General features: G+C 39.8%; 1 protein-coding gene across 3 annotated transcripts in view; it reads right to left on the bottom strand.

Moving 5' to 3' along the window:
- The window catches only part of WDR59 (WD repeat domain 59), a 104784-nt gene that overhangs the window by 30449 nt on the left and 51402 nt on the right, over window positions 1-22933 (bottom strand). For 2 of the 3 annotated variants that reach the window (XM_023556684.2, XM_010596821.3), the window contains exons 13-18: window positions 16907-17031; window positions 13981-14145; window positions 11663-11758; window positions 11338-11494; window positions 10745-10814; window positions 7946-8099 (exon numbers count right to left, since the gene is read on the bottom strand). In XM_023556684.2, the coding sequence (XP_023412452.1) occupies window positions 7946-8099; window positions 10745-10814; window positions 11338-11494; window positions 11663-11758; window positions 13981-14145; window positions 16907-17031 (767 nt within the window). Of the gene's footprint in view, window positions 1-7945; window positions 8100-10744; window positions 10815-11337; window positions 11516-11662; window positions 11759-13980; window positions 14146-16906; window positions 17032-22933 lie in introns of all 3 variants that reach the window. The other variant, XM_064273777.1, reaches the window with a different exon arrangement.

The following is a 22933-nucleotide window of genomic DNA, read 5'->3' as shown; positions in this document are numbered from 1 at the left end:
ACACAAATAAACTCATTTTCTACAAGTGACTTCTATACAATCACTCTTCCCAGAATTAATCACGGTCTAAATTCAGGTATTTCTGACCACCAATGTCCCATCAAATTCCCAAAGTGGCCCAATGCACGCAACCTCCTCTAGGGTTATTAAGAGTACCTCTGGAAAGCTGGACTTCGCTCCTGACTAGCAGGTAATGGAAGAAGCTTAGCTGAAACATCTACGAACTGCTCGTCATGATTTGTAACTACGTGTGCTACGTTATCAGTTTGGAACTGTAACCCATCACTGTTTATCCACACACAAATCATTATCCCCCAATACAAGAGGAAGTGTAATCTATTATGCAGGGTAGTCCTGCAATTCTCTGCTTGCCCTGGTTATTTTCTGAAGAATTATGTGCAGACTCATAAAACACTATCCCTCTACCCATCAAACATACTGACATGGGTGCCAGTGAGGGGAGAACATGTTAAAGAGCAAACAATCTGCCAGAATGGGTTGGAGCCAGGCAGTGCTGGCTGATACAAGATATGGGTAGTCACATGTGGGCTAAATGTACTATGTAACATTAACACATTTTAGGGAGGGTAATTTAGTGTATGTCTAGCCTGCAGTGACGGTGAACAGCAAGGTGTGGTTTGCTACAGTAGGGGAGGTATAAGGTGCGGATGCTCATTTCACTGTGATTTTCATTCGGGTTTCCAGCAATTTAAAAATTCCAGGATATTACATACTCACAGTCCATTTAATTAGCCATCTCAAATGAGATTTAGGGTATTGGATTAAAAAAAATAAAGATCAGAGCTAAAAAGATTCCACCTGGAATGGAAACCACAGCTCTTTCAAAAGCTACAATATGATCCCTCTAGTTGGATCTCCGGGTTGTTTGGGTGGCTGTGGAAACACTGTTCCAGGCAGACACTCTGGCTCCTTATTACAAAGAGAAAATGAGAAGCACTTGGGCAAGCGAGCAATTCACTGTAAAATTATACAGCTGAAATAAATGGAGGCCTCGTGAGCAGTAGGCTCTACTAGTTTTCATGGTGAAAATAAAATTTCCTGATTTTAACAAAAACATACTAATGATTATATTAAGGCCCGTGTGCCAAAAGTGGCTCATTTGCAAGGAGACTAGTCCATTTGAAAACTGCTAAATGTCACAAGTTCAAGGACACAAAATGTTTGAGTTAGGATGTAATGCCGTGTCTGTTACTATTAACAACAATGTCAGCAGCTCCTGCTCTAAGCTAGCGTAAGCCTCACCGCAGCAAGATGACATAGGGGGTATTATCTCCATTTTACAAATGAGGAAGTTAGGTGAACCCAAGGTCATATGGTCATAAGAGCTGAGATTTGAACACAGGCCTGTCAGACTACAACGCCCATATTTGTTAACTTGCTTTTAAGCATGTGATTTCTGATTAAAAAAAAAACAAACAACTAAGTCCTGACTAATCCATCTGTTAATATGTAAGTAGTGTGGTCCATTTTTAAATAGATTCATTTCTGCATATAAGATTAGTGTTTGATTCCAGCGATGCCTAACCAAAACCATCCTTTTACAATTACCCATTTTAAAAGTCACCTTTCTGCCAAGCACATGACTGTGTTCTGCTAACTAGAGCATCAGCAGAGGCATGCAGCTCCCCTTCCGGAGCTACGCAGCTTCACATGGGCGCATGGGTGTCAGGCCAAGATGCTTTATTTCAGGCTCAACACTCTGCACTCACGCTGTGTAATTTTCTTTATGCATTTGTTAGGACTCAGCATATTCAAATACAAAAAAATCCAGAGTTCCAGGCCATGTCTTATCTTCCTCCATTTGCAGTCTTAAGTTAGGGCAGTCATAGAAACAGATCAATAGGAGCTGTCGACAAATACGTGCTGATGGATACATGAAGACTTTTGAGAACTTTTTGCAATTATCCTTCAGTGAATTGTGGAAATCACAATTTCCTGGACGTCCTGGTTAACTTCTTGAGACACCAGACTCCTAGGTGTTTCTCTGTATGATTTGTACTGAATGTAAAGGCGATGTTTTATGGACCCTCATTAAGCTGCCTTTGAACCTCTAATAGAAGGAGATTCTTCAAAATAGGCTTACCCTAATTATAGATGCCACCAAGAATCAAGCTGTAAAAGCAATTATGGGAGAGTACTACTAGCTCTTTTAATCCAGCAAGGGATAACTGCAAAATATTATTTAAAAAATCCTTAAGGGGTCACAAAATAACTTTTTTTTTTTTTTTAATTTGTTGATTATTGGCTTTTAAATACAAAATATCTCTTCTTCAGACCACAAGGGTCACTCTGTAATCTTGTCTCGTGGCCAATTACTTTCAGGTCCTTGCTGCTCCCTAACAAGTAGATGGGATAAATTTTCAGGGTATTGTCTCCAGTGTTCTGGGAAGAAAAAGAGTGCATATTCCACTCACACCTCGCTTAAGACTGCCTCCCCCCTTAATATCTTGCTGGCAATTTTAGGATTTTCTCTTGTCTGTGCAACAGCCAGGTAACAACATGGGTCCAGGGAACAATAATATACTAGGCTAAGGGGACAGTTAATCTTTCCAGGTTAGGCAGGGGTACTAAACCCCCTGCATTGCTCCAGTCACACTCTGATGTGAGGTAAAATTGGTACTTCTGGGAGGCAAAGGGCTCTGCACTTCTCTTAGGTCTTTTCAATGCCCGGTCAATAGGAAATGTCCCTTCCCCAGAGATTTCATGAGAAGGGACGGAGGGAAGAGAGACAAAGCAAGACAGACAAATTATTATGGGATGAGCACCAGGATGTTCCTCTGAACATACCAGGAAGGTGTTCATGGAATTATGGGAAAAAGGAGAAGGAAGAAAGGAGTGGAGTTGAGGGGGGAGGAGGGAGGCAGAGGTGCAAATAGCACTGAATGACAACCAACAGCCAGCTTGCGACTGTACCACCAGTGTTACTGCTACAATCGAAGGCAACATCGATGCCAATAAATGGGTTAAATGTAAAAACAGCCCAAGAATAAGCCACCAACTGCTTCGCAGCAACCCTATCAACAATGCATAATCAGCAGAGCGGGCAGTCAGTCAAAATGAGTTCCTGCTGAAATAGCAGCAGGAGCAGGGACTTCTGGAAATTCCGTGGAGATTCAGCAGTCAGTTAGCTGGGACAGGCTCTTTCAGGAAAGGTGGCCCTGTCAGTGACTCCAACTGCAAGGGCTGGCAGCAGTTGTACTTGCTAATTGAGGATCCTGATTTCAACTGGTTTTTACATGAAAGGCTATAGGTCTATTCCCCTAAGTATGATTTATAAAAATACTTACTGAAATTTATACAAGAGCCTCAAGGCTTGTCTCACACAGCTTGAGGTCACCTAGCACTACTGAAGTCATGAAGGTGGTGGGAGAGGAAGACAGAAGAGGGTGATGGCCAAGAGGAGTAAGAAATAAAGAAAAGGAAGAGAAAATGTCCATAAGCAGATGTTTTATTATCAATGCAAAATATATATGGTGAGAAAAAAATTGTTTCTAAAAATTCTTAAAGGATAAAAACTAGCTTATGTGTCATGCCCAATGCATTAGGTGGGCACTTCCCTCTCTGAACTAGACCAAGACTATAGAAACAGAATGGTGAAAGCCTCTTGTATCTTCCTCTGCTGCCCCCCATGCTAAAGGTAGGCTTTTCTTTTGAAAGCTCTGTGAAATTATCCAATCCACCATGTGAAATCAGGTGAGCAAAAGGCTTACAACCAGGGTTCTTTCCAAGAAACCAGTATTAAGCTCTGTGACTGAAGAAGGGGGCAGTTCTTGGTCCCTGACTCCACAACAGTAAAAAATTCATTGTTGCTGGTCTTGAAAACCAGCCAGCCTGTCATTTCAGGTTCCTCAAAGCCAGGCAGGTGGCATTTTATTCTTGGGCCTTTGGGTAAAGACAGGATTAGTCAAGGAGAGCATTTGCACAGCGCACAGTACCGGGAAGTCGTTAATTGCTTGTATGGACCAACGTCGCCGGGCAGAGCGAGGAGACATCTGTGCGTGAAAACGTTACACCCAGGAGGAGGGAAGAAAAACACCAAGAAAATTAAAAGGGAAAAATATAGAATAAAATGAAAGCTTCCCACACATCTGATGGATTAAAAGGTACGATAATATACTCCAAAAATTGGGAATGGAATGACTGAAAAATCTGAACCTAGGCACAGCTGTATTTGGATTCCTTCACCTCCCTCCCAGCCCATCCCACTCCAACTGCAACTTCAGTTTCATTGTACTACATTAACAACACTGCTCTGATAAAGGAACTACAATCAACGTTTGAGGTACTTAGTCCTAAGATCACAGTGCAAGTGGAGAAATAAAGGCAGAAGACTCTGTTCTCTTTCCCCTTTAACAGGTGAGAAGCAGAGTATGTATGTGAGGGTACATTCTTGTTCCTAAGAAGGAAGGCGCTCTTAAACAGGCTCAACTTCAATTTTTGGGGGCTGTGTGGTTACGGTGCGGTAGGGACATTATAAGTCTTCGTCTTGGTACTGCAGTACTATTTTCAGAGAGGAACTATTTTCACAACGGGGAAAATGAGAGCCCTGGAGAAATGAAGGGAACGGAGGAAGCTAAAGCTGAGGAGTTGCACCCTTGAGGGCACTCCTGCCACCATCATGAGCGTCTGAGTATGTAATATTGACTGTGGAAATTAGAAATGATTTTATTAACTTCAAGACCTCCCCAGTTATTTACATTACAGCTATTTTAGTGAGATAAAATGAAGCAAATATGGGAGGTTGCAAAAATTTTTGAAAATGTATATAGGACAATGCCTAATGTTTAAGTTTTGGCCTTCTGAGTTACCCTAGGAGTAACAATATTTCAGGTTTATCAACTACTAATAGCTGGTCCAGTTGCCAAAATGAATGTTAGCACCTCCCTGTGCTTTCTAATTGCCTGTGAAATTTCTAGGATTTTTAAGGTCTGTCATATTTTTAAATTTCTAGGAGCAAACCTTGAAATTCCATCTGGAGAACATTTGAGTAAACGTAATGATATGATCTAAGCAGGGTAGGTTAAAAACACACAAGAGAAACAAATAAACGAATAGAGAAATGATCTGTAATCCCAAAATGGCTCTATATTTTCTATAATCTCAAAAATACTTTATAATTTCTTTTTTGCAACACTTTAATGCTGCTATACTCTGTTCCTATATTCTCTCTCATTTAAAGCTCTCAAGGGTGGAGATCAAAAAGGGAGTAAGAAAAATGCTGGAAAATTTTTTTTACTGAAAATGAAGAGAAATTCAGTAAACTGAAATAGCTTCTAGAAAAAAAGTAGAAGTGATAACGACATGTGAAACTAGACACCTGGAGGATTAGAAAATTCTCCTGGAGGGACAAAACTGTATCAACCTCCAAGAAAAAGATAAGGTGGCCTATATACCATATCATGGCTATATTTAATTTCTTTCATCTCCCTTCTTGCCCCATATAAGTGGGATGGATATGAATAAGCATCAAGGAGAGATAATTATTTCAAATTCATCACAAAATAACCGACTCATTCATTTTACCTTCATGAGCTGTTAGGTTGAACCACCTGAAACTTATTTTTTTAGGTCAAAAATGGGGAAATATCAGCAATTTCATCTGATTTAATATAATATTATATGTCATCCACTAAAATGAAACCCTTCCAGGAACCCCAATGTTCAAGGTCTACTTCTTGATCTGTGTGATTATTAATTCACTGAATTATACACTTACGATTTGTGAACTTTTCTGTATGTATGTTATACATCAAAAGTTCCACATAAAATCATAATAAAAAAGTGTCCCCCATTTTATTTGGTCACTATTTGAAATAAAACTTAAAGATCACTTTCTGTGTGACACTCCCATTGCCGTCAAGTCGATTCTGACTCGTAATGACCCCACAGGACAGAGTAGAACCACCCCATAGAGTTTCCAACAAGTGCCTGGTGGATTCAAACTGCCAACCTTTTGGTCAGCAGCTGTACTTCTAAACCACTATGTCACCACGGTTTCCTGTGTGATACTAAAAAACTAGGGGACTGTAATCATGGAGATCCTCTCCCTTTTCCATGGAGAAACAGCACACAAGGGAGCACTCCAAACTGCATTTATCATGCTTCTTCCTCCACTCCCCAGCAAATCCTATCTGATAAGAGATAACTATCCATGAGCCTTTGGTCCCTCTTTATGATTATGGTGTTTGTAGTAAAAGAGGGACGCCCTGGTGGCACAGTGGTTAAGTGCTCAGTGGCTAACTGAAAGGCCAGCAGTTCAAACCCACCAGCAGCTCCACAGGATAAAAGACCTGGGAACCTGCTTCCATAAAGAATTACAACCTCGGAAACCCTATGGGACAGTTCTACTCTGTCCTATAGGGTCCTATAAGTTGGAATCAACTCAATGGCAATGGGTAGAGAGGTCAGATAATCAAAAATGTGAACATAGCTTTATAAGGTCTTTTGCATTAAGAGAAGTCCCATCTTGGAGCTGGAGTTATTTTGACTACAGATGGCCTTTCCACACTACCAGAGTCAAAAGTGCTGGTAACCTATTTTGCCCAATCCAAACCCAAGCATGGGTTTGCACATGACATGAATTGAAGGGGAATTCAGAACTATCTCTTTGACTACAAGATCTCAACCTAGCCCCGACACTAAAGAAAATTCCCACATTTACTCAATCATGACTCTGTCTGGCTATTATGGTAATAAAACGCTTTAGTCGCAACCAATTTATTAAGTCATCTACCCAGTTATCTGCTGGCTTGTGAAAAAAAGAACCAAAAACTTTGAACGCGAAGGCCTTGGGGGAGAAAACAGTTTAGTAGGTGCTCTAAGGAGGCTGGTGACAGCCACTGAGGCAGAATTCTATTAGAGACAAAATGAAGGTGACTGTAAAAAAACTGCTCAGAAAGGCAACAAAAAAAATTTTCCCCATTCAACTGAACAGTTTTGCCCAAGACTGGTCCTGTCCCAAACATTAGCTCCTGCCACTTGTTTCAGTTGCTACGGCCCTAAGACAAGACAACAAAGATGGTCAGCTATTCGTGTGAACCAAGGTTAGATACTATACTGCAATCAAACTGAAGACACATATTTGCTAGAAATTGTTTTTTTATTTAAAATAATTTAATACTTTGTTTTTAAAAAAAATAAATTTTAATTATAGACAATCCGTCATTTTTCACTTAGTGGGGGACATCCACAGAGAATTACTAAGGACTGAGCTTGTGCAGTACCTTAGCACTAACTCTGTTTAAAACATCAAGTCAGTTAAAAATCTGTTTAAGCCAGACTCTCGATCTGACAACACAGGAAGAGTTTTTAGGGTCTTTCCTACCACTCTGCCAACATCCTCTAGACTGTTGTCACCAAAGGCTCCTGAGAGTTGACAGTTAATAATTATTATTTTAGGGACAATGAGTTCCTTAAGAACCCAGGAACATAAGGATAAGTTCAGGCGATTTTTGTATAAACTGGTCCATTCAAATAGATACCTAAGTGTAGACTTAATAAAAATACAAAATTTTTTTACAATCAACTTTAAAAAAATTTCTCGCAGCTACAAAGTTCTACATATAACAAGATCCTAAGCCTTCTGAAGCATCCTTTAATTTGTTGACAAACATCAGAATAGCTAGGAAGATCTGAAGCTAAATTATTCTACTTGAAATAATGAGAATCAACTCAATGAATAGGGATTACAAGGACAGGGTTAAATGGGAGTGAAAAATATAGGTTTAAAAACTAACTCCCCACACTTTACAGAAGTTAAAACCAACTGAAAGGAAACAAGTAATGGTCTTTTTAAAACTAATTTTGAAAGTCGAAGACTATAGGGGGCTTACTAATTTAGCTGCTATGCATGGCGGACAGGGAGACAAAGAACAAGAATCCATGGTAAGTAATAAAAATCAAAGGCCATGGCTCTACTGCTTACCCTTTCCTTGTAGTAGAAGGAGCTGATTGAGACCTGCTCTTTCTCGCTGCGGGTGGGGCTTCCACTGTATAAACGAAGATTCCCAGGGGCTTCAGTGCGGATCTTCATTGGAGCAATCAAGCCAGTATGATAAGCAGACAAGGCTGAGAGAGATCTGCGGTTGAAAATGCAGAATTAGCCATACTGCCTTCTAGTCTTCCCACATTTCTAAAAGTAGTGCTGTTTTTAACACTTGGTAAAACCAAGGGAGATAGAGGGAAAGACAGACAAAGTGGGAAGAAAATGGAAACTCGAAAAAAGAACTAAGTTAAACTAATTGAATAAATTAAAGCTACAACGAGATAGTACTACATACCCACCAGAGCAGCTAAAATTGAAAAGAGTGACAATACCAAGTTTGGGAGAGAATGTGAAGCAACCAGACCTCTGAAACATTGCCAGTGAGAGTATAAAATGGCACGGCCAGTGCAGACACACTTCTTGGAAATTTCTAATAAAGTTAAACATACATCTATCCTATGATTCAATAATTCTACTTCTTAGGTAGAGAAATTCACATATACGTCCATAAAAAGACTTGTATGTAGGTTTATTCATAATAGCCCAAAACTGGAATCAATCTATATGTCCATCAATAGGAGAATGAATAAAGAAATTGTTATATTCATACAATAGAATATTCCGTAGCAATAAAAAAGAACAAACTGATGATACATGTAACAATGTGGACCAATTTCAACATTACCTTGAATAAACCAGACAAAAAATAGTACATAGTACATGAACTTGTATTTAAATAAAGGTCAAGAACAGGCAAAACTAATCTATGATGATGGAAGTCAGAACAGTGGTTTCCCAGAAAGGGCCACATTAACCAGAGACTACATCAGCCTGAGACCAGAAGAACTAGATGGTGCCCAGCTACAACCCATGACTGCCCTGACAGGGAAAACAACAGAGAACCCCTGAGGGAACAGGAGACCAATGGGATGCAGACCCCAGATTCTTGTAAAAAGACCAGACTCAACGGTCTGACGGAGACTATTAGGACCTCGGTGGTCATGGCCCCCAGACCTTCTGTTGGCCCAGGACAGGAACCATTCCCAAAGCCAACTCTCCAGACAGGGATTGGACTGGACAATGGGTTGGAGAGGGATGCTGGTGAGGAGTGAGCTTCTTGGATCAGGTGGACACTTGAGACTATGCTGGCATCTCCTGCCTGAAGGGGAGATGAGAGAGTAGAAGGGGTTAGAAGCTGGTGAAATGGACATGAAATGAGAGAGCGGAGGAAGGGAGGGGGCTGTCTCATTAGGGGGAGAGCAATTGGGAGTACGTAGCAAGGTGTATATAAGTTTCTGTGTGAGAGACTGACTTGATTTGTAAACTTTCACTTAAAGCACAATTAAAAAAAAAAAAGAATAGTGGTTTCCTCTGGGAAAGGAGGGGCTGGGAAAGGCGACCATGGAACTTTGACCAGGGGGTGACGGCAATGTTCTGTATTTTAATCTAGGTGTTGGTAACCAAGATGTACACTTAGGATATTCATATTGTAAATTATACCTTTATAAAGTACTGTTAGTATTTTGCTCTCTGATCCAAAGCCTGAGTAGAGATACTAGCTGTTTTCTTTTGAAAGCAGGTGATTGTTTCCTGGCCCAACTTTTCAAATACGGAGCCAGTTTAACATAGAATCTCTGGTACTTAACCTCCAGTTCTCGTGGGATCAAGGTCTCATCTACCTGGGTTATCACAGGAGGCTGTGACAGGGAACCTCCTAGTATAGCAGTAGGCACTACTCATGTATTTAGTTCAGTCCCTTTTCTTTCCTGTTAGCTCAGCCTATTCATCCATCCCAGAACCCATAGGGATTCTGATTAGATCCTATCCAATATATCCAGGTGCTTATAGCAGGAGGGTTTCCCAAGTCATCTTGGTCACCATACTGCACAACCAAAAGTCGATAACCTTTAAATTAAAAAAAAAAGTATTAGCGATGGGAAACAGAGCACTCACAATGTGCCCGACAGTATTCTAAATGCTTTACTCATGTAATCTTCACAGCAATAACGAGGTAGGTACTATTAAAAAAAAAACCCAGTGCCATCGAGTACTACTACCATCCCATTTTACTGCTGAAGAAACTAAAACAAAGTTTAGATAACCTGCCCAAGGTCACAGAAACAAAAATGGCAAAACCAAGATTTGGATCCAGGTGGTTTAGCTCCAAAGTCCATATTCCTATTCACTATGATAGGCTGACTCTAAAAATAAAAACTAAACACAGAAAAATAAGAAAAACCTGTTAAGTTGTTAACAGTGGCCCTCCCTGGGACATGGAAAAGGAAAAGAATGACTTTCACATTTTAATTGAAAACTTCTGTAGTGCTTGAGTTTTTCAACATACTGCTTACTTAATTAAACATTTTTTTATAATGATAGAAGCAGCATGCTAATGTTGTGGAACTCTGGTTCATCTTTCATCATTATTTCCAGTTTTATTTAATGTTTAAATAATGTTTTACCAACAGGGGGAAGGCACACTAAAATAAGAATTTACCTTGTTTGGACAACAGCTTTTATCAAGCTACTCCTAATGGTTTGGGAGTAACCCAACCCAATAGCAGAAATCTCGGCTTAGTTGCAATTTAATGAACCTTGATCATTCTCAAATAAATCTTATAATGGAAGTTTACTGAAGAAATAAAACAAACTGTCCAAACAAACTCAGTGGTTGTCCTGAGATTTCTGCCCACTTCTGGCCCCATGAACACAGATTCCTTCTGCATCTCATGGACTTACCTAGGAGTGGGTTCTGTTGGAGAAACTGCTCGGTGCATCGTCACAGGCCTTGTGAAATACACCAGATAACCTGACAAAGGACACATCACACATGCACATCAATGTCGATGAGCTGTATAAGGGAAATCTTAAGGCAGCATTGATCAATCTTTTTCTGTCTCAATATATCTGAGGGATAAGACACATTTTCATAAGTTACAAAGGCTCATAAGTGCAGTGATTTTTATCAAGAGCAAACATCAGAATTCCTAGGAATTCAGGAAGTGTATGGGGATGCATATGGTTTGTATAAAGTCCTCTGAGGTACTTTATATTTCCTTGCTAGAGGATCTGCCCCTGTTGAGACCTAATGCTTTGAGTAGAAACTCAAATTCAAGCTCATCAGAATGAAAAAATATAAGACTGTAATTTTGCTGAATATCCTTAGGATGTGTCTACAGGCATCAATTTCAACATCAGACAACAAACACTGCTACATGAGTCTGAGTTCTCAGAAAATAAAAAAAATTCTCTGGTGGAGACATTCATAAAGAATATATGATACTCTTATTTGATCTCTAAATCTACAATCAGAGAACCAAAAATAGACCAACCTGCTCCACAGAACCTAGCCCCGGAAGTCCTAGGAAAGGGGATATTGGCATCCTGGTATGACCCATAGGCAGTGGTTACACGGGCAAATGTTGGTAAGGGCGGTGTGACAGAGTTTGGGAGAGCAAAGGGGTTGCTGGAAGCACTGTCTTCTTGGTTCTGAAATTTAAAAATCAACAACTAAAAAAAAAACATAATCTGTCTTAAAACTGAATTACAAAATAAAGCACATGATTTAAAAAATCAGGTAGCCCAAGATTTTAGGGAGGAAGAAATGGAACAGAACTACTAAAGCATATGTGGGAACAACAATTTCATTCTTCACACCACAAAAGACTCAAGGCAGGAGACGAGCTGGCGCAGGCAGGGCTCCAAACAACTCTGGTTGCGTTTCACTTTTTGCAGGGAAGTGTCTTTCAGGATCTAAAAAAAGCACAGAGCATAGTCAAGAGTGGCAACAGATTTCTCCTGATTTGCTGTTATTCTGCAAAGCACTCAGAAGCAATGAAGATGCAGGAAGAGTGGACCATGGTTAAGTCTGAGGCTTCCAACCTTCTATACAGTCTGAGAGAGAAGGATTAATTTCTGATCCTTAGAAAAACCATCTCCTTAGCCAAGACAAGCACACATGCTGGCTTTAGGAGGGCACGCTTCCAGTAAAAGAATAACAATTCCTTCTTTCTAGTGAATTCTGTCCCCTTCCTTTTCCCTCACCCCTGACCACCATGAGAAATCTCAGTACCTTAGTGGTAACATACATTGGACTGGACTGAAAATTGCTCTGAGTGATACAAGCCCGGGGGGATGGATTTCACTTTAGTGAAAATTATAATGTTTTTATTTGCTGTCCTTTAAAAACATAAATCCTAACATTTTAAGTCACATGCTATATATATGAGTTGGCGTACACATACTGAAGATAAGCATATAAATTAGACTTTCATTGTCCAACAGGACAGTCACTGCCCACACGGGGCTACTTAGCACATGGAACGTGGCTAGTCCAAATAGAGGTGTGCTGCAAGTGTTAAACTCACACCAAATGTTGAAGACTTAGTACAAAAAAAAAAAAAAGAATATAAAGTATCTCAGTAAGTTTTTATATTGGTTATATCTGATAATACTTCAGATATACTGGATTAAATAAAATATTGTTACGATTTATTTACCTGCTAAACCTGTTGCCGTTGAGTTGATTCTGACTCATAGCAACCCTACAGGACAGAGTAGAGCTGACACATGTGGCTTCCAAGGCTGTAATCTTTATGGGAGCAGACTGCCACATCTTTTTCCCACAGAGTGGTTGGTGGGTTCGGACCACTGGCCCTTCGGTTAGCAGCCAAGTGCCTATAACCACTGTACCACTAGGGCTCTTTTTTTTTTCTTAAGTTTACCTGCTACTTTTTATTTTTTTAAATGTGGTTATTAGAAGACTTACAGTTACATGTGGACTGTATGATATTTCTATTGAAGACCATGGAATTAGACCTTTAAAGACACTACCTAATCCTATCATTTTTATAGCAACAGAAAAATCTATTTTTTTTTGCATGTCCAAACTAGGCAGTGAAATATCCAGCTTCTAAGTATAAAATGTCAAATATCACAATCTGACTAGCATTTCAGAGATCCTTAAACCACTCGAAAAATTTCTTGGTTACATACGATATCCCAAGATGGAACAATCAAGTGTGTACGATCCAAACCAGGCAAAAGCTGAGTAACATTCACGCTTAACATTACACAGTTAGTCCACATGTGACATTACTCAAACCGAAGACAGTATATCATCACCCAGCTCATTTGTCTTTTTTATGGAGATTTGCCCAAGTAGCTCTGGATGAACTGGTAAATCAACTTTCTGAACCTGTAGGGCTAAAGACCAGGTGCAAGACTGTACTGCCTCCATTCTTGTGCCACTATCTCATCTCACCTTTCTATGCAGTCAGGAGAACATCATCTCCTCTCATCAAATGGATTAAAAAAAAAAACTTTAACTTTTTTTATTATAAAATATCTCTGAGCTTCAGAATACATCTGCCTATTATTTTTTCTTCCAGTTGCCATCAAGTCAATTCCAACTCATGGTGAGCCCATGTGTGTTAGAGTACAGCTGTGCTCCACAGGGTTTTCAGTGGCTGACTTTTTGGAAGTACATCACCAGATCTTTTTTCTGAGGTGCCTCTGGGTGGACTCGAACCTCCAACCTTTCAGTTAGCAATAAATCAAGCTAAGCATTCATACTACCCAGGGACTCCACTACTATTGCTAGATAAAAGGAAATACAATTGCAGGGTTCTTAATCTGGAGCTAACAGATAGCTTTAATGAGATTTTTGAACCTTCTGAATATTATATGCAAAATTTGGGCAGATTTTTCCTGGGGAAGTGTCTGTTCTTTTCATTAGACTTTCAAAGGGGGTCCTTGACTCAAGAAAGATTAAGAACCACCACTCTGTTTTCTACACAAAGTGAGTGGTAGGTGTGGAAGTTATTTGCTACTAAAACTGCAGTGTGTCAGGAGCAGACGACTTCCAAATCTCATGTATTAGCATTTTCATTCAGCCTCACTACTCAACTCAGACACTGACGAACATGAGCAGAGCTCTTCAACATCACGGAGAATTTGTGAACACAGAGCCTTACCTTGAGCAGCTTTGCTTTCATTGTGGATGTGATGGTAGTGGGGTTAATAAACTGGAATGAAGGGGCAGCGTTGTTTGGGTACTGCGCAGGGAACTTCACCAGCATCTTGACACGATGGTTGCTACAGTGCACAGACACTGTGCAGCTCCTATCTGCTGCATCCATCTGCAAGACACAAGTGCAAATGGATTTAAATAAGCTAACTGAATGCTCTATGTTCCTGGTATTAGGGTCAAGGGAGAAAATACCGTATTTTTTGGCAAATAACGCACTCATGTAAATAACGCACCAACACATACAACTTGTGGAAATGATGAAATTAAGTAAAGCAGATCTGTTATAACGTGCATGTTATTTGCATAAAAGTTTGATATACAAAGGCAAATGAAATTTGGAAGATTTGGATGATGATTCACTTTCAAAACAGATTTTTAATTTTAGCGCCTATTTAATAAGTTCAAAGTATTCTGACTTAAAGAATGTAATCAGCGTTACTGAACTGTACATGTAGAAATGGTTCAACTGGTGTATGTTTTGCTGCATACATTCTCAACAAGATAAAAATTAATTTATTATTATTTTTTTAAAGTATTTTGACTTTAAAAAGTTTCATTCCAAAGCTGGAAGACAGAGTAAAAATTGTTTATTTTGCGATGAAAAAATAAAGCAGAAATAAGTTAAATAACCTATTGTTGTTAGGTGCCATCGAGTCAGTTCCGACTCATAGCACCCCTATGTACAACAGAACGAAACACTGCCCTGTTCCGTGCCATCCTTACAATCGTTGTTATGCTTGAGCTCATTATTGCAGCCACTGTGTCAATCCACCTCGTTGAGGGTCTTCCTCTTTTCTGCTGACCCTGTAATTTGTCAGGCATGATGTCCTTCTCCAGGGACTGATCCCTCCTGACAACAAGTCCAAAGTATGTAAGACGCAGTCTCGCCATCCTGGCTTCTAAGGAGCATTCTGGTTGTATTTCTTCCAAGACAGGTTTGTTCATTCTTTTGGCAGTCCATGATATAGTCAATATAAATAACCTGATTCAAGTTAAAAAGGACTCCTAGGCAAATCCACAGAGACAGAAAGTAGATTAGTGGCTGCCAGAGAATGGAGGAAGGAAGAAAGGTGAGTGACTGTTAATGGTCCAGGGTTTCTGTTTGGGGTGATAAAAGTGTTCTGGAATTACAAAGTGGTGATGGTTGCACAACTTTATGAATATACTAAGAATCAATGAATTGTATACTTTAAAAGGGTGAACCTTATGGTATGTGAATTATATTTCAATTTTAAAATGTACTGCTGGGGAAAGGAATCAAGATCTCCTCCTTAAACTACATTGCCAGGTTCTCAACTGGGACAAGGGGAGTATAAACTGTGTTGATATAAAAATCAATTAATCAAAAAAATCCTTTATCTCTTCTGATTTCTTGTGCTGCAAACTAGAGAAGCTAGCTAGAGAAGAGTGAAAAGGAGCCACACACCTGGGGAATCTGGGACTTGGATTCAAACATTATCTCTACCAGATAATAGGTGCTGACCTTAGACAAGTCACTTCATGTCTTGGTATCTCAGTTTCCTCATCTGTAAAGTGGGGATAAAACCATTTATTGCAAATAATTGTTTTAAAGATCAAATGAGATCATTATGTAACAGCACCTATCTCTGCCTACAGTTAATTAAATGTGGGCAAAAGAAAAACTAAAAAAGCTTTAAAACTCCTTCTGACTCAAGTCTCTCAAGCAAATAATTTGGGTATCTCCCCAAAGGGAAAAAAAAAATCTCTCTGTGTGCTAAGTGAACAAGAACATTTGGTCATCTACTTACTATAAATCTAAATCACAGAGGTAATGTAAGCTCGTAAGGGAAGACAGTTCAGCATTATAAAAAAAGCCTTGGAGAATTAGAAGGTTTGGATTCTAAACTCAGCCCTGCCATTAACTTCACTGGTGACCCTTGCCCAGTCACTAAGTCTTTCCGGATCTAAGTCTCTTCATATATAGTCATGTGCCACATAACGTCTGTTTGGGCAACATCCAAACACATATACATCCGTGGTCCCATATAGCTTTGCTAAATATATACAGACAATCCCCACGTTACAAACAAGATCCGTTCCTAAGTATGTCTTTAGGTCAAATTTGTATGTAAGTCAGAGCAGGTACATGCGGTTCTTCTTTAGTGTTAGTCAAATATTTGTCTTAGTATATAGTATATATTTTAACTTTCTATATATAAAACCCTGGTTAAGTGCTATGGGTGCTAACCAAGAGGTCAGCAGTTCGAATCTGCCAGGCGCTCCTTGGAAACTCTATGGGGCAGTTCTACTCTGTCCTATAGGGTTGCTATGAGTCAGAATCAACTCGACAGCAGTGCGTTTTTAGTGGGTTTTATATACAAAACACTTAAGAAACACTTCCAAGCCGCACAATGTTTTCATGAGCATTACCTAATGCATGCATTCGTTATTATGAGCCACTGTATTTAACTCAAATTTATAATAGGCTCTGTGGCAGTCCTTTCTTAACTACAAGTTGTCCATAAGTCAGACGTTTGTAACAGGGACTGCCTATAATATGGTGTTCGCACAAAGTCTAAATCACATGATCTATTTCACAGAATGTATCGTGGACATTAAGCAATGCACAACTGTATGGTAAAACAAGGTGCTGGATCATCTAAGGTGAGGCTAAGACACACAAGCATCAGTTTATCCTTTAGCTCAACTCATGAGAAAAGAACAGGGTAATTAAAAAAAGTCTGCATTTATAAAATGCCTATAACTTCAGAAAATCTAGGAAACAAAAGAGCAAGCTTATCTATTGGAGAAGCATAGCTATTTGTTCGCCCAAATCATAGCTGAAATCATCTCCTCTCCCGCAAATCGCTGCCAGCAAGCAGGAGAAAGTTCATTGGACTGCTGAGTACCTCCACGTTGACGTTCCGAATTTGCACGTTGATCAGGGAGAACTCCTGCTGCAGAGTCTGAGGCAGCCCCAATTGATCTGACTTCCTCTCTTCCAGGGGATTATTAGGGGGATCTTCCTTTGAGGCTAAAAGAAGAGAGAAGTGCAACTGTTGGAAGACATTTCTGAAAATGAATCAGAGAGCAGCTCCAAGGTATCTGCATTTTCCTATGACTTGAAAAACCAGGTAGGAGAAAAACACACAAGTCATTTAGCTTAGACTTAAGTAGACAATGAAAACACTTACGCTGGCAGTCTACAGACCGCTTTCTGAGAGGATGTCTCTGAGGTCGACAGGAAGTGGGCACACTGCACCCTCACAGAGTGTCAGGCTTGGGACCACACGCATATTGTTTAGGTTCTCTTTCCATTGGTATAGACTCAAGTGACCTAAACAGTAACCTCTCTATTTTCTTCATGACCATAATTCAGACATCACAAACAGTGCACCAAGGAGTGAGATTATTATAACTGGAATGAAGATAATCTCTATTTTCTACAGAAATACCTTGGAGATGAAGAAGAGATGAAAGGAATTGTTTAAGTATGATTTTTTTCCCAGAAGAGTACAATTATACATTTTATTTACTCATTTGAAAAATTACAAACTAGAAATAGAAGAGAACTTCCTTAACCTGATAAAGTATATCTATAAAAATCTACAATGAACAACATACTTGACACATTGTAAGCTTTCCCTTTGTGACTGAAAATAAAACAAGACTACTGGTTGATTGCTGTTATTCAATACTATACTGAAAGTCCCAGACAACACAGTAAGGCAAGGAAAAAACGGGGAAGAGGGTGAGGTATAAAAGCTAGAAAGGAGAAATAAAACTGTCATTACAACTATGTACTCAAGAATATCCAAAATAATTTAAAGATAAATATCAGATCTAACAGAGTTCAACAAGTTACTAGATACAAACCAATATTAAAAAATCAACTGTATGTTTTAAAAATCAATTGCAAAGTCTCCAGGAATAAAACTAATAAACTTGGTAAAATTTCTATGGAGAAGCCAACATGGTACTATAGACAGAAGCACCATGCTGTCCCTCTGCAGCAAAGATCTGAAAAACTAAGTAAAACAGATACAAACGTCAGTCCTGGAACCCTAAGCATCAAATGAAGGGATAAAGAACTTGATCAAGCACTGAATGGAATAAAACACTGAGAGAGAACACAGAACGAGAAGAGCTATGGAGAGGAGGTCCCCTACCAGCTAATGCAGTATGGATTTGCCATCTTGGACTACAGCCACCAAAGAACAAAGACAGGGAGAATGGGAAGGCAACTTCACGCAGCTCCCAACAGGAGACGGAGCACCCAGTAACCAGGGATATGTGCTTTCCCACCCCTCACCCTTCTTTCCTCTACGCAGCCTCTGCTGCTTTCCAATGGGCCATGGTCGCTCAGCCAGAAAGATGCCAGCTCACTGCCACCCAGATTTGCCATCATGGACCTCAGCCACCAAGGACTGCGGACAGGGAGTATTGGAAGGCAAATTCAAGGAGCTCCCAACAGAAGACAGAGTACCTGGTAACCAGGGTTACATGCTTTTCCACCCCCCACCCTTCTTTCCTCTATACAGCCTCTGTCACTTTCCACTGAGGCCACCGTCGCTCAGCTGGAGAGACACCAGCTCACTGCTACCAGGTCCACCTGCCACCACCAGTTGTCTCCTTCAGTGCCATTTTTTTGTTTGTTTGTTTGCTTGTTTCTTCTTCTTGCTCTGTCTCTCCCTTCCTTTCCTTTCTCCCACCCTCCCAGCCCCGTGCACTGCCACCCATCCTCAATGGGCTGTGCTGCACCACTCAACTAGAGAGCCTCTGGCACACAGCCTCCCCAGGTCTGCACTGCCCCCACTGGCCAGCTCACTTAGCACCATATTTTTATTTTTATCTTTCCCCTTTTTCCTTTTCCTTCTCCCTCCCCACTAGGCCTCGCACTACCTCTGTCCCTTTCTGACAGGCTGTTCTGCACCAATCGACAAGAGAGACATCAGCTCACTGCCACCCCAATTCTGTCCCAACAGCAACATCCAGCAACCTCAGCATTACATTTATTTTTTGTTGCTGTTGTTTTTTGTTTCTTCTCTCTCTTTCCCTTCTTTCCTTTCTCCAGACCATCTAGCCCTGTGTGCTGCCCACTACCCTTCTTGACAAACCATGCCCCACAGCTTGACTAGACAGCTACCAGCAAATGGCCTCCTTGGGCCTGCCCTGCCCCCACCCACCAAATCCTACCACACCACCACTTTACTTTTTTTTTCTTTTTTATTCATTTTTTGTTGCCTTTGCCTTTTTTGGCTTCTGTTTCTCGCTCTTCTTTCTATTCTTTCCTCCACACATCATATCCTCTCCTTTCCCTCTTGCCTATCTGCATGCACTGCATGCCACACCCCTGAGCGGCACTAGCACAGACTACTGGACGCTGAACCCTGCCCCACACTGCCCTTCAGCCCCACTCCATCAGCCCCAGTTTGTGCCACAAGTGACTCATGCCCACCCCACTCCTCCTCCTCTGGACCTGCCCTGCCTACCTGGACAAGGTAATGAGAAGTACTGTGCCCACAGATGAGCAAGCAACAAAACACATGCAGCCTGCCTGCCAAGACATAACCAAATAAAACAAAAAAGCAGGACAAAACAAATAAATCTACAATCAATAAATGAAGAAAATAATTCCTGAATGTCCCAGAGACAGCAGACAATATGAAAACATATTAAAAAAATAGGAGAGGAAGGCTCCAGGAAGTGACCAAAATATAACACCAGATAACTTTCCAGTAGAAAAAAAGGCACTGGAACTACCTGACAGGGAATTCAAAACTCTAATATTTAGGGCTCTTCAAGAGACTAGGAAAGAGATGAAGGAAAACGCAGGCAAAAATTAGGAAAATATGGACAAAATCATGGAAAATACAGACAAAATCAGGGTAAACACAAAGCAATGGAATAATTCAGGAAAATAATACAAGAACAAAATGTCAAAATAAATAAACAACCAGAAATCATACAAAAAACAGTGATTAGAAATCCAAAAGATAAACAACAAAATTTCAGAAACAGGTAGTGCAATAGAAAGTTTTAGGAGCAAATTTGAAACAATGGAAGATAGGATCAGCGAAATTGAGGACAAATCCTTGGATAGCAATTTGAGGAAAAATCAGAGAAAAGAATGAAGAAAACAGCTCCATAACAGCACCTGGGCTCCAAAATACATTTGAAAAAAAAAAAGTCTTAACAGCACTGAAAAGAGAAATTGACAGTTCCACAATAATAGTAGGAGACTTCAATACACCATTCTCGGTAAAGGACAGAACAACCAGATAGAAAATCAACAAAGATACAGGAGATCTAAAGGCCACAATCCACCAACTTGACCTCAAAGACATATATAGAACACTCCACTCACCAGCAGCAAAGTACACATTCTTTTCCAACACACATAGTAAGGTTCTCCAGAATGGACCACATCATAGGCCATAAAGCAACCCTCAACAAAATCCAAAACACTGATATAATACAAAGCATCTTCTCTGATCACAACACCAGAAAAGTAATAACAGGAAAAACAAAGAAAAAAAATCAAATACTTGGAAACTGAATAACACCTTGCTTAAAAACCACAGGGTAATAGAAGAAATTGAAGATGGAATCAAAAAAATTCCTAGAATCAAATGATAATGAAATACATCATACATACAGTCACCTGATCTTTGACCAAGGCCCAATGTCCACTAAATGGGGAAAAGATAGTCTTTTTAGCAACTGGTGCTGGCAAAACTGGATATCCATCTGTAAAAAAATAAAACAGAACCCATACCTCACAACATACACAAAAACTAATTCAAAACGTATCAAAGACCTAAATATAAAACCAAAAACTATAAAGATCATAGGAGAAAAAATACGGCCAATGCTAGAGACCCTCATACATGGCATAAATAGGATACAAACCATAACTAACAATACACAAACTTCAGAAGATAAGCTATATAACTGGGATCTTCTAAAATTTAAATGCTTATGCTCATCAAAAGACTTCAACAAAAGAATAAAAAGAGAACCTACAGACTGGGAAAAAATTTTTGGCTATGACAAATCTGACAAAGGTCTAATCTCTAAAATCTACAGGAAAATCTAACACCTCTACAACAAAAAGACAAATAATCCAATCATAAAATGGGCAATGGATATGAACAGACACTTCACCCAAGAAGACATTCAAGCAGTTTACAGACACATGATCACTAGCCATTAGAGAAATGCAAATCAAAACTTCAATGAGATACCATCTCACCCCAACATTACTGGTATGAAACAAAAAAACAGAAAATTACAAATGTTGGAGAGGCTGCAGGGAGACTGAACTCTTACGGACTGCTGGTGGGAATATAAAATGGTATAATCATTTTGGAAAATGATATGACACTTCCTTAAAAAGATAGAAATGGAAATACCTACCATACAATCCAGCAATTCCACTACTAGGAATATATCCTAGAGAAGTAAGAGCCGTCGCAAGAATAGACATATGCACACCCATGTTCACTGCAGCACTGTTCACAGTAGCAAAAAGATGGAAACATCCTAAGTGGCCAACAACATATGAATGGCTAAACAAACTATGGTACATACACACAATGGCATGCTACACAACAACAGAGAACAATGATGAATCTTTGAAGCATCTCACAAAATGGATGAATCTGGAGGGCATCATGCTGAGTAAAATAAGTCAATCACAAAAGGACAAGTACTATATGAGACCACTACTGTAAAACCTCATTTACACACAATAACAAACCATCTTTGATGGTTACGAGGGAGGGGAGGGGTGGGGAGGGAAAAATACTAACTAGACAACAGATAAATGGTAACTTTGATGAAAGATAAAACTGTACACAATACTGGGAAGTCAGCACATCCTGATCAAGGCAAGGTCATGGAAGCTTCATAGACACATCCAAACTCCCCAAGAGATGCAATTACTGGGCTAAGGTCTGGGAACCATGATTTCAGGAGATATCTAGCTCAATTGGCATAACAGTTTAGAAAATGTTCTACATCCTACTTTGATGAGTAGTGTCTGGGGTCTTAAAATCTTGTCATTGGCCATCTAAGATACTCCACTGGTCCCACCCCATCTGGAGCAAGGGAGAATGAAGAAAACAAAAGATACAAGGGAAAGGTCAGTCCAAAGGACTAATGGACCACAACTACCACTGCCTCCACCAGACTGAGTCCAGCACAACTAGACGGTGCCCAGCTAACATCACTGACTGCTCTGACATGGAACTCAATAGAGGGTCCTGCACAGAGCCGGAGAAAAATATAGAACAAATTCTGACTCACAAAAAAAGACCAGGCTTACTGGTCTGACAGAGACTGAAGAAACCCCAAGCATATGGCCCCGACACCCTTTTATCTCAGTACTGAAGTCACACCGGAGGTTCACCCTTCAGCCAAAGATTGGACAGGCCCATAAAACAAACAATACCCATAGCTCAACTTGAGACTAACTGGGCACACCAGCCTAGTGGCAAGGACAAGAAGGCAGAAGGGGGACAGGAAAGCTGGACAAATGAAACAGGGAATCCAAGGTTAAGAAGGGAAGAGTTTTCACACATCTCAGGATTGGCAACCAACGTCACAAAACAATATGTGTATTGTTTAATGAAGAACTAATTTGCTCCGTAAACCTTCATCTAAAGCACAATAAAAATTTTAAAAAAGGTAAGAATTACCTATATGAGACCAGTCAATAATGAATTTAAAACAAATATGAGAATGTAATGGAGCAGAGAAACTAGATTAATGGAAACTGAATGACCAGAACAAAAATAATAAGAATGTTCACACATTGTGAAGGATGTAACTAATGTCACTGAACAATCTGTGTAGAAATTGTTGAATGGGAACTTAAACTGCTGTGTAAATCTTCACTGAAAACACAATGAAGTATTACTGGAAAGAAAAAA

Source organism: Loxodonta africana, chromosome 21, assembly GCF_030014295.1.
Source record: "Loxodonta africana isolate mLoxAfr1 chromosome 21, mLoxAfr1.hap2, whole genome shotgun sequence".
Taxonomy (NCBI): domain Eukaryota; kingdom Metazoa; phylum Chordata; class Mammalia; order Proboscidea; family Elephantidae; genus Loxodonta; species Loxodonta africana.
The sequence above is the reverse complement of the archived record's forward strand: the minus strand, read 5'-3'. Positions and strand labels throughout refer to the sequence as shown.